The sequence below is a fragment of the Phyllostomus hastatus genome, unplaced genomic scaffold (genome assembly GCF_019186645.2).
Source record: "Phyllostomus hastatus isolate PE091 unplaced genomic scaffold, TTU_PhHast_1.1 phas_contig_40, whole genome shotgun sequence".
NCBI lineage: Eukaryota > Metazoa > Chordata > Mammalia > Chiroptera > Phyllostomidae > Phyllostomus > Phyllostomus hastatus.
This window is the reverse complement of record NW_025333872.1, coordinates 20258413-20273615: the sequence shown is the minus strand read 5'-3', so window position 1 is coordinate 20273615 and position 15203 is coordinate 20258413. Positions and strand designations below refer to the sequence as shown.

Sequence of the window (15203 nt, the reverse complement as noted above, 5' to 3'; positions counted from 1 at the left end):
TCACGTAGAGCTGTATAGGTCTCTACGTCAACAAGATTTACAAATATGTTTTCAGCTTTTCAGAACAAGGCCGTTACTCAAATTGAGTTCTAAGCCTCAAAATGGCTAATTTGCAAACATCAGGTGAATTAAGTTTTGAATTAAATGTGTTTTAGAAATATATACAAATCAGACCTCCTGGAAGAATATCCTTGTTCATTGTAAAAGCAATATCTGGGTATGTGTTTTTAATCTATAAATTATCTGGAGAGCAATAGAGGAAAGAGAACCATAGATCTGCTCTGTACTTACTGATGCTCTGGAAGCAATATCCGTGATGGTGCAGAAGACAGCCAATTAATGGCTTTTGTGGTTTGCTAAATGCCTGAGTAAAGTTGAGGTGTTTGGTAACCACAAAAGCCCTTTGCTGCCACTATAGACCTAAGACTCCAATCGCAATTTATATTCTATACCAGCATTAAAGCTGGTAAAACAAACCAAAGAATAAATCTCTTTTCAAAACATTCTTTCTCCCCAAGAGGGTATGGATACTATTTTTTAAAGCTGTTTTTTCTTAATTTCTTTCTATTTATCTCAGTGGATTGATAGCAAGGACATATATAAAAGGAGATGGCTTAAAAAGCAGTGTTGACTATGTGTTTTATGAAGAAATTATTATGGAAATAGACAAGGAGACAACCCATTTCTGCTCTGTTGTGTTTTGATTCTACAGTAGGAAAGTGGGAATACAGTAGCCCGCCTTCCTGTTGATATCCAGAGTAGCTTTCTTCATGTGAGAGTCTGGAGGAGATACCTTGGGGATTTTAGTTGGATCATTATGACTGCTTTTTTATTTTCCAGATATGAAACGACTCCAGAAATGACTTGTTTAAAGTGACAAAACTATTTAAGAGTAAAATTTGAATTCTGTCCTCATTCCTACCTCTGTTGTTACATGTGCTATTATAAAAGCCTTCTACAATAATTCAGTTTCTGTAGAGGAACTGAATGACATCCCCTCAACTCCAGTCTCTCATCCACTTTCCTGAGGGATCCCTCCAAAGCCTGTCCATGGTAATGCCAGTCTGTGAGTACCAGTTGTTGTCTGGAGAACACAAGGCTCCAGTCTCTCATTGCTTCCCATCCCCATGCCCTCCTACTGCCCACCTCAGACATGATGCTTTAGGAATATTGCATTATTACCTATTCCCTAACCCTACCACTTTTTTCTACTGGCTTTGTAAATTTATGCATGGGAGTCAGCCTGAATTGTTCTTTTTGACCTCTAACAACTTTTCACTTCTATCTTTTGATCCCTAGGTGCTTATTGTGAAAGTATTTATTTTCCCTTTTATGATTAAGAGACTATGTCTTTCATGTTTTTTACATTTTCTCAAGCAGGGTGCTTAAAGATCTGCATGTCTACCCAGAAGATAGGCTACCCACATGGGAGGAAATCACAACACACTTAAAAAAATTCCCAATTTAAAAAGGCTCCTTGTTGACAGATAATATTTATCTCTTTTTTTTCACAGACTTTTATTTATTTATTTATTTTTAGAGAGGGAAGGGAGGGAGAGAGAGAGAGAAACATCAATGTGTGGTTGCTGGGGGCCGTGGCCTGCAACCCAGGCATGTGCCCTGACTGGGAATTGAACCTGCAATGCTTTGGTTCTCAGCCTGCACTCAATCCACTGAGCTACACCAGCCAGGACTTTATCTCTCTCTTTTTTTTTTTATAGAGAAAGACAAGAGGGAAACACATTTACTGTTCTGTCCTGTTTCATTTTTTTCACAGTGTATCACTGAAATACTTATTCCTTTGTTTGATTTTTTACTTTTATTTTTCTGGATCTCTTTCCCCATATTAGGATACAAGCTGAATGAGGGTTCTCTTACTCACTGTATCCTCAGTACTTGGGACAAATGTATAAACAAATAAGCATATTTGTCATTTGGAATCTCTCTATATATAAAATGTTAATATGTTTATTAATGCTATGTTTTTTCACTGAAGAAAGCAATAAAGGAGTCCCAAATGATTCTTTCTTGGTTCTTGGCCTTGTTATGTTTGCACAGTTTCAATAAAAACCTTGCTTTCTGTCCCCAGCACTAAATGATATGAGCTTGTGCTGTTGGCACTCTAGACTTTAGAACAAAATAATGGTCCCACCTTCAGGCAAAGGACAGAAGCATTGTAGGTAGTATCCAGATGTTGATTGATCCTGCATTTCATAGGAAATAAAGAAAAACTGAAGCTCTTTTTGGCTTATCTCCACCTCTTGAGAGCCTATAATTTCTCTCATTTGGATAAAAACCAATAGAGTAGAACCTTCATCGCAGAGCACAGAAGTAATGTTGGAACAATTAAATGGTTACCTTTTCCCAATCAGAGTGTGTGGAATGAATTTTAAAAATGACTGTGGAGAGGAGTTGGGGAAGTTTGTTACCTGAATACTAATTCTTTTTTTTTATATTTTATTGTTCAGTTACAGTTGTCCCATCTTTTTCCCCATTGCTTTTTCCTGCCCCTCCCCCTACCTACTCCCATAGTCTACCCCATTGTCCTTGACCACGAGTCCTCTATTCATGCTCCTTGACTTGCCCTTTCCCCTTCTTTCCCTCTATCCCCTCCTCTGGTCACTGTCAGTTTGTTGCTTACTTCTATGTCTGGTTCTATTTTGCTCGTTTGTTTTGTTGATTAGGTTCCACTTATAGGTGAGAGCATATGGCATTTGTCTTTTCCTACCTAATTCTTGATAGCACTTCTCCTATGTCTTTGATAAAAGGACTTAATGTATATAAGCATCTTGGTAGGGAAGCTGAATGGTCTTGAGGTACCTGATGTTGGAAGTGATTCCAAGAAAAAAGGCATTACCTTTAGTCTTTAAGGTGCAGGGTTAAAGAACAAGGAGATCCAAGACCTGAAAGGAGCATTAGAAAAGGACCATCAATCCCATGGATATTGAGAGAATCTGGTGGCTTCCTGCACTGAATCCCTTCTGTAGAACAGGATTGATTCTGACTACCTATTGTGCAGGTTCACTGTGTGGAGGAAGGAAAGAGGGGCTACCTGATTCCACTGATTCAAGCGCTATTGAGGAAAGCTATGGAGATGTCCTGTGGGATTAGGATATTTGGGGAGAAGCCTCAAAACAGAGAGGTGACCTGGTCACCCTTCAGAGGAGCAGCCCAGTGTGCCAGCCGCTCTGTTTGTGCCCACTACAGCGATGAATCCAGGTCTTCCTGCTTAGAGGTTTGCTCCTGACAAAGAGGCTCCAACACAAGACCTTTTTGGATGCTGACCAAATCCACTTCACAGATAGGCAAACGAAATCCACTATCCATTGAAAGACCTTGCCTTAGCAAATTGAGGAAGAAAAACCCTGTTGAATAACCCAGCAGATGATTTCCCTTGAGGCAAAGTCAATGGAAACAAGGGAAGGAATAAAGGAGGTACACCAAGGGCTTCAACTGGCAAGCTTTGTTCTTTTCACTTTGCAATGATGACATTTCATGTCCCTACATGGAACTTTCATATATATATATATATATATATATATATATATATATATATATATATATATATATATATGAACATATTATTTTCATTTTTCCCAACTATTTATTTCACTGTATTACAGTCATGTACAAGTTCATTTCTTCACTTTCTGACCATGAAAGTAAAATTTTCATCAGCTGTTCCTTCCTTTCCTTTCCTAAGTATTCGGTAGCTGGCAATTTTCACTTGACATCCTTCACCCCAGCCGGGTACTCTCATTCCCTTGTGTTTGTGCTCATCGGCTGTGCTGTGTTACCCGTTCCCATCTGACACACGGTTCTGCTCTCTTCTAATACAGTGTCTGAAAAAGTGGCACTTATGTTATATTTAAGGACTACTCTATTTTAATCTTATCAAATATTCAGGTAGAATACTGTGCAAAGATTTTTTTTAGATTAAATTTGGAAGTAAATGAAGCTGCCAAGTAAAAAGGTCACTGAAAAAAAAAGCAGGCACAACATATTTTATACTCTTTTCAAAGAATTTTTTAAAAGTTACCATGACTGAGTAGGTGGTTGTTTTCCTGATTAAAAGAAAGTCAGAGAGGAATCATTACGTTTTCATGTGGGAGAAAGAAAGGAGAACTTCTAGGAGACATTTCCTTTAATTTTTTGAATTGGTTTTAGAAAGAGAGACAGAAACATCAATTTGTTTTTCCACTTACTTGTGCATTCATTGGTTGATTCTCGTATGTTCCCTGACCAGGGGTCAAACCCCCACCCTTGGTGTATCATAATGACACTCTAACCAACCAAGTACCTGGCCAGGACTAGGAGAGGTTTTCTAATGAGCCATCAATCTCAATAGCTATTCTCAGTTAATACTTTTATCTCTAAAACAGAAATGCAGAGTTCAACACTTTTTTCAATAAAGTAAAATTTAAAAAGTAGCAGCCATGAAAGTACTAGTATAGTTTTGGGAATAAATTATTTTTTAAAGCAACAAATGGAGTTAAAGATGAATGGGGCATACAGCCATTCAGAGAATATTGAAGAACCTCCTGTGCTTGTCTAGGCATTTTACTGAAACGTTACTTGCTCTGACGTATCACGAGCATGCGTAGGAATCTTTTCATATATTCACTCAAGGGGCTGGCTCAGGGGCTTTCCTCTGCTGTGCTTCTAGCACCTACCTCGGTGCCTGGCACTTACTTGCTGCTCAAAAATACACTGACTAAATAAAAGGGTGATTTATTTTAGCAAAACTCCTTTAATCACTTTTAAAAATCTGACTAGTTAGATTCATTATTATCTTGAATATATCCATTTTATGGGTAACAGAAGGCCTGGAATTTTAAGGTTATTGACCAAAATCACTCATATGGCCTATCTCTTCTCAGTGCACAGAATTTTTATGCAAAGAATTTGCCCTTTTCTCTAAATGTATCCTTGTCATGAAGATTGACAATTCTTCTTTGTTAAGAAGAATTTGGGCCCATTGGATCAATGTATCAATAAACATCATCAAGTCTATGTTAACAAGAGTTCATTTTTTGTGCCTGTAAATCAAGGTAAATATACTAAGCCAAAGTTTTCATTGATGCCTATTTCACCTTAAAATGCAGCTAGAGATCCTATATCATGTGCACAGTAACTTGCCAAGCAAATTTGCTGAAGAAAATATAGTCGTTTTGACTGTACCTACAAAAATGGAGCTTGGTATTTTTAGAAAGCAGCCCAACTCTCTCATGTAATACTATCTAAATATTTACCTACCACTCTGAATTTAAACTGAGGTAGTGACTGACTGGATAAACTAGGGTGGGTGAACGCATAACACCAAACACATGAGTTGTTTGGTGCCCATTCTAAAGATCTTGGTTTCTAGACCTCATATATAAGTGGCCAATGGTTACTAAGGTAAAATAAAACAAGATAGAAAATAAGCCTTTCCAATAATCCTGCAAACCATCTACATAATATCTGTATAATTATCTTATTTTTTTATACTTGTCACATAATGTGCAATATAACTTTAATAAAAAAAGGAGAAAACATTCTTGAGTAACAAATTACCATAACCAGCAGTTCTATATAGAAAGTACATGATATTTTTACTTTGTGGTATTCAATCTCCTTTGATGAATAAGCTTTATGAAGCCTTTACAGACCTTATGCAAAATCATGCACCAAGCAGATTCTTAATAAATCTTAATTGACTGTTTTTTGATCACATTTTGTTAATGAGTTTTTCTGGTCCCTAGTCTGGGCTATTTAAAACTCACCTTGTGTTGGCTAAGAGATTGTCTAAGATGTTTTGCTAAATAATATTCAGCACAGCTCTAGTTGTTTTCTGAAATAGCTTCCTACCCATTTCAACTTAGCTGCAGATTTGATGTGGGCACAGGACCCATTACCTCTTAACATTTTCTAGTTTATTACTCTTTATGGAAGTGTCCTAACCTCGCTATTTCTAAGGGCTGAGGAAATCCCAGGTTCACTTTGTCATGGCCCAGATGGGTTACAGTCTGCATTTCATTCTCCCCTGATATCATCTGAGTGGTCTTGGCATTGGTAGAGCCAAATATGCATTTACATGTTACCAGTGGTTATAATCACAGTTTTAATGTGCAGCAACAGTGCCCAGTGTAGTCTTAGAAAAGGGAATTTGGCAGGGAAAAGATCTCTCACGGTGCCTCCAGGTAGCCTGTCCTTACCTGTCACTACCTGGCATCTATATGCAAGTTAAATAATCTTCCCAATTTGTATTTGGGCAAAATGCCATCACAGCAGATGGACATGAGTATATGTAACTGGGAAATTATGCATATACATTAAATATGCAGACTATGAGCATGAGTCCTTTCTAGGAACATCCAAACATCTGTCTGCTCTGAGCTTTTGTGTGTGCTGTTCAGACCACATGTCATCACAGCAGGAGGGCCTTGTCAAGATGAAGAAAGGAGCGCTCGTGAATTCCATGAAAGCTGTTTCATAGGGTACATTTATCTCCCTGGAGCAAAAGGAACATACAAGTAGTGTGAATGTATTTGTTATGATTTCAAGATAGCACATTTTATTTTTTTAGTGGCAACAAAGCAAAATTTTGGCATATTATAGGAAAATTAAAATTTGGATCAATTTAAAATATGTATTTGTGTGATATGCTTCTGGTATTTAGGCCTTGATAGAATCATTTAAAGTTTCACATTACTTATTTAAATTGCTTTTGTCTGAAACCCAAGCAGTCATATCAATCAGCATTTTTAAAGCAACTTTGTAACTCATCTTGCAAGGCGAGGACTATTTTTAGGCTGTGTATGTTTTATTTACTGCAGGTGTACCCCAAAGTAGTAAAGCATCCTTTATTATTTGACTGGTGGAATCTCAGTATTTTGAAATTCTATCTAAAATAGCAGTAAGGTTAATCCCTAAGTATGTTTCATTTCTTGACAAAATATTGTCCTCATAACATGGATGTAACTTGTTTTTAAATTTTTTTAATATTTCACCTTTGCATATAAATTAAAGGACTATATTGAGTTATCTTGTAATATTTACTTATATTAAATCACTGAAAATTATTTTTTTCATCCAGAATTGCTATAATTTTACCATCCTTTGCATGAACTTGCCACATGCTTAGGTGATTATTTGCCTATCTTTTTCTCCCTCAAAGGTCCTTTAATATTAAATTAATGAATAATATAATACTATAATAATGTCATAAAATACAAATTATTATTCTCACTACTCATGAACTTATATTTTACTTTTCAGTGACTATCTTTTAGCAAAGTTCATGTAAAAATTAAAATGCCATAAAACTACAATCTATCATTCATATGTATTTTTTATGACTCCAGAGTCTTAGAACACAGTACTACTCAAATGACCTAATATATAGTATATTTCTAATAAGATAACCTTTACAAGGTAAACTTTGAATATTTTGTATTCTAGTATCTTTAAAACGTTATATAGCTGAAGCATTGGCAATGGATGTAACAATTAAATGTCCCATAGGACATTCTAACTCAGCTAGATTCATGTAGTAGTTACAAATGTTTAATTCAAAGTTAGATCTGTGCTTATTGAAAGAGTGGAAATAAGCACTATAATATAAAATTACAGAGTTAGGTGCTTAGAAACTTATATAATATTTATGTTATAAAAATAATACACAGGATACATTTATCTAGGGAATATTTAGAGTTTCAACCATCCCTATATTTGACATTAAAAAAAACTTCTCTATTTGTAACATTTAGATGCTTTATTATTATAAATACAGTGCTGTGTATATTTTGATTATCCAATTAGAAAAAACTGCATTTATTAAAAGATCTGATCATTTAGCATTTAATGATACAAATATTGCAATTAATAAGTGTATGTATTATCTTCAGTTACATAAATGTGCCTTACAAGTATGATTAGAAAATTTCTGTCACTACATTAATTTACTATTCTTTTTTATTTTAAATTATATTTTATTGATTATGCTATTATAGTTGTCCTGATTTTTTACCCCTTTGTGCCCCTCCACCCAGCACCACCCACTCTGTCAAGCAATCCCCACACCATTGTTCACGTCCATGGGTCATGCGTATAAGTTCTTTGGCTGCTCCATTTCTATACTGTACTTTACATCCCCATGGATATTCTGTAACTACCTATGTGTACTTCTTAATTCACTCACTTCTTCATCCATCCTCCCTCAACCTCCTCCCATCTGGCAACCATCAAAACGTTCACTATATCCATCCATGATTCTGTCTCTGTTCTTCTTGTTTGCTTAGTTTGTTTTTTAGATTCAACTGTTGATCGATATGTATTTTTTGCCATTTTATTGTTCATAGTTTTGATCTTCTTAAATAAGTCCCATTTAACACTTCATATAATAATACTTTGGTGATAATGAACTCCATTAGTTTTTTCTTGTCTGGGAAGCTCTTTATCTGCCCTTTGACTAAATGAAAGCTTTGCTAGATAGAGCAATCTTGGCTGCAGGTCCCTGCTTTTCATGACTTTGAATATTTTTTGTCAATCCCTTCTAGCCTGCAAAGTTTCTTTTGAGAAATTATCTGACAGTCTTGTGGGAACTCCTCTGTAGATAACTTTTTTCTTTTCTCTTGCAGCTTTTAAGATTTTCTCCTTTCCTATAACCTTTGGCATTTTAATTATGATGTGTCTTGGAGTGGGCCTCTTTGCATCCATCTTGTTTGGAATTCTCTAAGCTTCCTGTACTTGAATGTCTATTTTCTTCACCAAATTAGGAAAGTTTTCTTTCACTATTTTTTCAGGTAGATTTCCAATTTCTTCCTTTTTCTCTTCTCCTTCTGTCACCCCTATGAGGCAAATGTTACCCTAGAAGCTGCTTATACTATCCACATTTTTTGGATTCTTTTTTCTTATTATTCTGAGTGGTTGTTTTTTGCTCCCTTATGTTCCAAATCATTGATCTGATCCTTGGTTTCATCCACTCTACTGTTGTTTCCATGTAAATTGGATGCAATTAGTGTGTCCGTCATTTCTGACTGGATTTTTTTTTTTTTGCTGGTATAGTCCTCACTAAGTTCCTTGAGCATCTTAATAACCAACGTTTTGAACTCTGCATCTGATAGATTGCTTATCTCCATTTTATTTAGCTTTTTTTCTGGAGTTTTCATCTGTTCTTTCATTTGGGCCGTGTTTTTTTGTCTCCTTGTTTTGGCAACCTCCCTGTGTTCATTTCTATAAATTAGGTAGAGCTGCTTTGACCCTGTGTCTTGGTAGTGTGGCCTAATGTAGAAATGTCATATGGTCCAGTGGCACAGCCTCCTCTGTCATCCAAGCTGATTACCTAAGGTGCACCCTTCAATGTGGACTGAATATACCCTGTTCTTGTAGTTGAGCCTTGATTGCTGTTGGCAGATGAATGGGAGGGATTTACCCAGGCCAGTCAGCTGCAAGGACTGGCTGTGACCATTGACCACCAACCTCCGCCCTCCATGGAGGATCACCTGTGCAGGGGTAGAGTGGTGGTGCTCCAAAGTGGTCTGTAGCTGTCCACTGGGTGTGCTGGCCCTGGGATTTCCCAATTGGTGCAGGCCAAGGTCAGCCCCCACCTGTGTTTTGCCTGGGGGCACCACATCTGAGCTATAAAGCAATCTGAGAAGGCTGCTACTTGTGGTGGGCTTGGAAATTCCCAAGCAAAGCCAAGCTGTGATTCTTACCTGGCTGCTGCTAGTGCCTGGCCTGGGGCTCACTAAGACCAGCTGTTGCTTATTTGATAGGATTTAGGAAGTTGTAAAGCATGAGCCAAGACTAGCTATTCATATGGAAAAGCAGCTTGGGTGGGCCTGTAAATTGCTGGGGCCTAATCTCTGAGGATCTCCAAGTGAGTCAGTGTTAGCCAGGTTGGAGTCTAAGATATGGCACCGGTTTACTGGCTCTGTGCAGGGAGGGTTTAGCTAAGGGACAATAGCCTCTGCTCTCCTTGATGCCAGACACCTCACTTTCTCCCTATATACCACCAGTACCTTTCAAGCTGCTACCCTAGTGCTGGAGCTCAGAGGGAGTGAGTCTGGATAGGTGAGTCTGTGTACGGGTTCTTTAACAGGAACTGTTTGGGGCTCCAGAAGTTTCTTCTGTGGACTCAATGCCTGCTGTTTTTTGCAGCCAGTTGTGGAGACTGATCTTCCTGGCACTGGAACCCTGGGCTGGGGGCCTAGTGTGGGATTGGGACTCCTTGCTCCTGAGATATCCCTCATGAATTTTTATCCACCAGACATGAATGTGGAACCAGTTCGTTCCTCATCTGTGCCCCTCCTACCAGTCTGGATGGATGTGGTTTCTTTAATTCTGCAGTTGTCAGACTTCCATTCAACTCAATTTCTGACAGTTCTGAGTGATGGTTTTTCTATACTTTAGTTGTAATTTTGATGTGGTTGTGCATATAGGTGAGCCACTTAGCATAATGTTCCCCAGGTCCAACCATGCTATCACAAAGGGTAAAATTTTCTTCTCTTTTTACAGTCTAGTATTATTCCATTGTGTAAATGTCCCATAGTTGTTTTACTCACTCATCTCCTGATGGACACTTGGGCTGCTTCCTTATCTTGATGATTGAACATAGGGTGCTTATATTCTTTCAAATTAGTGTTTTGGGTTCCTTTCAGTATATTCCCAGAAGTGGATAGCTGGGTCAAAAGGCAAATCCGTTTTTAACATTTTGATGTATCTCCATACTGCTTTCCACAGTCACTGCACCAGTCTGCACTCCCACCAACAGTGCAAAAGAGTTCCTCTTTCTCTACATCCTAGACAACCCTTGTTTGTTGATTTATTAATGATGGCCATTCTGACAGGTGTGAGATGGTATCTTATTATGGTTTTAATTTACATTTCTCTGATGATTATTGACATTGAGCATCTTTTCACATGTCTATTGGCTGTCGATATGTCCTCTTTGGAGAAGTGTCTATTCAGGCCCTTTGCCCATTTTTTAATTGGATTGTTTTTTTTTTTGGTGTTGAATTTTGTAAGTTCTTTATAAATTTTGAGTATTAACCCAGTATCAGATGTATCAGCAAATATGTTCTTCCATTCTGTGGGTTACCTTTTTATTTTGTTGATGGTTTCCTTTGCTGTGCAAAAAACTTTTTAGTTTGATGTAGTTCAATTTGTTCATTTTTTCTTTGGTTTTCCTTGCCAGAAAGATATATTTGATAAAAAATTGCTATGAGCAATGTCTGAGATTTTGCTGCCTATGTTTTCTTTTAGGATTTTTATGGTTTCTCATTTAACATTTAAGTCTTTGATCCATTTTTAATTTCTTCTTGTGTGTGGTGAAAGAAGGTGGTCTAGTTTCACTATTCTGAACATATCTGTCCAATTATCCCAGCACCATTTATTGAATAAACTATCTTTAGCCCATTGTATGTTCTTGCTTTCTCTGTTGAATATTAATTGACTATAAAGGTGTGGGTTTATTTCTGGGCTCTAGGCAGAGCAGCAAAAAGAAAAAAGATCCACTTTCATATTAGGAATAGCACATGGGATAATTATGGACTTTTTCATTTTGATGGTGGCTGGTTGGTTCACTCAGAAGTAGCAATTTTTCATATTACCTGGTCCTAATAAAATAATTAGATATGTGTATTTTTTTGTAGTTTGGTTGTTGCTTACATGTGAAAATTCAGAGGTAAGAATTGAATAATACATGACTAGTTAGAAACTATAATTTTCTACCATATAGCTCTTCTGTCAGCCAGCTGTGTTGAGCCCATTATTATTATAACCACATATTTAAGAGCTAAACATAAAAGAAACATGTTAAAAATAAGAAACAAATGCTTTGGAGTGACTAGTACTTTTGCTTAAGTCAGCACAGTTTCTGTACGTAATGCTGTGTATTATAAATCTTTGTACCCTGAGTGCAGCCCTGTCATGTTCTAGAAGCAGGGGTGTCCAGCCTTTTGGCATCTCTGGGCCACACCAGAAGAAGAAAAGTTGTCTTGGGCCACACATTAAATACACAAACACTAACAAAAACTGATAAGCAAAAAAAAAAAGTTTTAAGTGAATTTACGATTTTGTGTTGGGCCACATTGATAGCCATCCTGGGCCACATGTGGCCCATGGGCTGTGGGTTGGCCACCCCTGTTCTAGACTGAGGTATATGGGGAGTGTACCCAGTTTTTGCTTAATGTCACTATAACACATATAAGCAGAGCTAAACTGGCATCGTTCTTTAATTTTATTTTTCATTTACAGTGTACATGCAGTATTATTTTGCCTTAGATTCAGGTATACAGCATAGTGTTTAGATAATGATATGTTTTACAGAGTGGTCCCCACATATTTCCAGTACCCACCAGACAGCATACATAGTTATCACAATATTATTGACTATATTCCCTATGCTGCACTTTACATCCTCATGACTGTTTTGTAACTACCAAGTTGGAATTCTTAATCCCTTCACCTTTTTCACCCAGTCCCCCAACCTCCTTCCTTCTGGCATCCATCAGTCTTTTCTCTGTGTCTATGAATCTGTTTCAATTTTGTTTGTGTATTTTGTTCAGTAGATTCCACATATGAGTAAAATCATATGGCATTTGTATTTCCCTGACTTATTTCACTTAGCATAATGTCCTCTAGGTTTATCTATGCTATCTCAAATGATTTCATTCTTTTTATGGCCAAGTGATAATTCCATTGCATGTACCACCACATTTTTATCCATTCATCTATTGATGGACACTTGGGTTGTTCCCATAGCTTGGCTATTGTAAATAGCACGGCAATGAACATACGGGTGCACACAATCTTTTGAATTAGTGTTCTGGGTTTTTTTAGATATATACCCAAAAGTAGAATTGCTGGCTCATCAGGCAGTTTCATTTTTAGTTTTTTTGGTTATCTCCATATTGCTTTCCACAGTGGCTGCACCAATCTGCGTTCGCACCAATAGTGCACTAGGGTTTCCTTTTCTCCACATTGTCACCAGCACTTACTGGTTGTGGATTTACTGATAGCTCTTCTGACAATTGTGAGGTGATATCTCATTGTCATTTTAATTGCATTTCTCTGATGATTAGTGACATTGAGCATTTTTTATGTGTCTATTGGCCATCAGTATATCCTGTTTGGATAAGTGTCTATTCAGGTCCTCCGCCCATTTTTAAATTGAATTGCTTGTTTGTTTGTTTGTTTGTTTTCATGTTAAGTTGTACAAGTTCTCTACAAATTGTGAACACTAATCCCTTTACCAGATGTATCACTGGCAAATATCTTCTTCCATTCAGTAGGTTGTCTTTTCATTCTGTTGATGGTTTCCTTTCCTGTGCAAAAACTTTTTAGTTTAATGTAGTCCCATTGTTTATTTCTTTCTTTTTAAACTGACATCATTTGTTGAGATAATAGGCTTGATTTTTGGTCCCACAACTAATGCTCAAATACCATTTTTGTCAACTCACTCTTTACAAATATTTTTAGTCTCAACTCCCAGACTTCTCCTCAACATTAGGGAACCTGCTAGACTTGTTTCACTTAAATATGAGTTTGCTGAAAAAAAAATTAATTAGATTGGCTATTTGGCAAAAATCCTTGCAGGAAATTTGGTCCTGTCCAAAAAGTCCATGGAAACATTTGGTTGATGTCAAAAGATCTGATATGTGCAGATACATTAGCAGGCCATGCATCAAGAGACCCCCTTCTCAACGTGTTGCCCTCTGAGCACTTTACCTACTGCAGAACTCTTCCTCAGCACTCGTGGTTACTACAAATTCTGTTCTTCTGCAAGATCCAAACCTTAACCCATGTTTCTAGCCTCAAGAGCCATTACCAGCTGGGAAACTGAGGCAAGAAGCATTATTATTGAAACTGCAGCCACAACAAAATTATTGGACCAGTAAAAAATGATAATACTTTTATGTATTCTATAAACTAAAAATATAAATAAGCATCATGGGCTATTTGAACCCAGGGACTTTTTATCTGCGTGGACATACTGATACCAAATATCAAGGGTCGTTTTGTGTGGACCAGATAAATGCACTGATGTTTTGAACAGGACCACTGTCCACTAATCAGCAAAAATAAGCCATTCCTCAATTTTGTAGTGTTTGTCCAGGTGCGTGTGTGTGTGTGTGTGTGTGTGTGTGTGTGTGTATGTATTACTAGTAAAAGGAAAAACAGGTAAGACTGACACTTTTTGTTTTGAAGATAACAGACTCAGAACAATTCTTTGGCCATTAAAATGACTGCTACATTTCCATACTGATCTGGGAGAGAGATAGTCCCTTTGACTCAATCTCTGGTTATTACTGTGAAATTTGCCTTCTGTCACTGCTATCACTCTCTGTCAGTCCAATGCTAAAACACAGAAAATTTCTTATTTTTAAACATTACCCATCAATTTGTTTGGTTGGATTGACAGCTCCCCAGTTGTCTGAAACTGCCCCCTATTTTTTGCACTTTTTTATTATTTTAACACATGATCAGTATCTACCTTGGGCCTTGGGATTGCCCATTTTCGGTTTAAGAACAGAAGTTATATGGTTATCATGCAGTCATTCAAGTTGTTTTTTCATTAATTCTCTTATTAGCAATCATTACCTTGGCACATCCTAAGATATTGTTCTACATTGTTTTCTTCCCTTTGCTGGCTAACACATCAAGTAACATTCCAGCAAAAGTCATCTGATTTCCTGCTGAGAACTTACTTCTTTGATAAATAAAGCAATTTCAATTCCTCTACATAAAAATAGGAATTTGAAGTATATACACTTTGACATTATTTTAGATTTTTATATACAAGGCTCCAGAAAAATAAATACAAAATTTCATTTCTTATTCTATTTGTTAAGTTCCAAGAACTCCCTGCCCCTTTATAACTCATCAGTCACGTTTTTTCCTTCTAGGACTATAATGATGAAATTCGTCAGGAACAACTACGTGAATTATCTTACTTAAATGGCTCAGAAGACTCTGGCCGTGGCAGAGGTATTAGAGGCAGAGGGATCAGAATAGCCCCCACAACGCCTTCAAGGTACATTGGTTTTTACTTTAAGTAAATTAACAGCCAGTGAGGATGGCAATCTTTTGCTTGCTTGTTCTGTGGCATGATCACAGCAAGGAATTAGCAACAACAACATCAGCAACAGTAACCACCACCTCCACAAAAACAGTGAATGCTTACATGGCACATAAGAACTTCCATGAATTAACTCATC

At 37.1% G+C, this 15203-nt stretch overlaps 1 protein-coding gene across 2 annotated transcripts in view; it reads left to right on the top strand.

Moving 5' to 3' along the window:
• KHDRBS2 (KH RNA binding domain containing, signal transduction associated 2) overlaps positions 1–15203 on the top strand; it is a 546662-nt gene that overhangs the window by 315681 nt on the left and 215778 nt on the right. For both annotated transcript variants that reach the window (XR_006786163.1, XM_045843530.1), the window contains exon 5: positions 14892–15019. Coding sequence is in view for 1 of the 2 variants with exons in the window: in XM_045843530.1 (XP_045699486.1) it covers positions 14892–15019 (128 nt within the window). In the remaining variant the exon portion in view is untranslated. The remainder of the gene's footprint in view (positions 1–14891; positions 15020–15203) is intronic.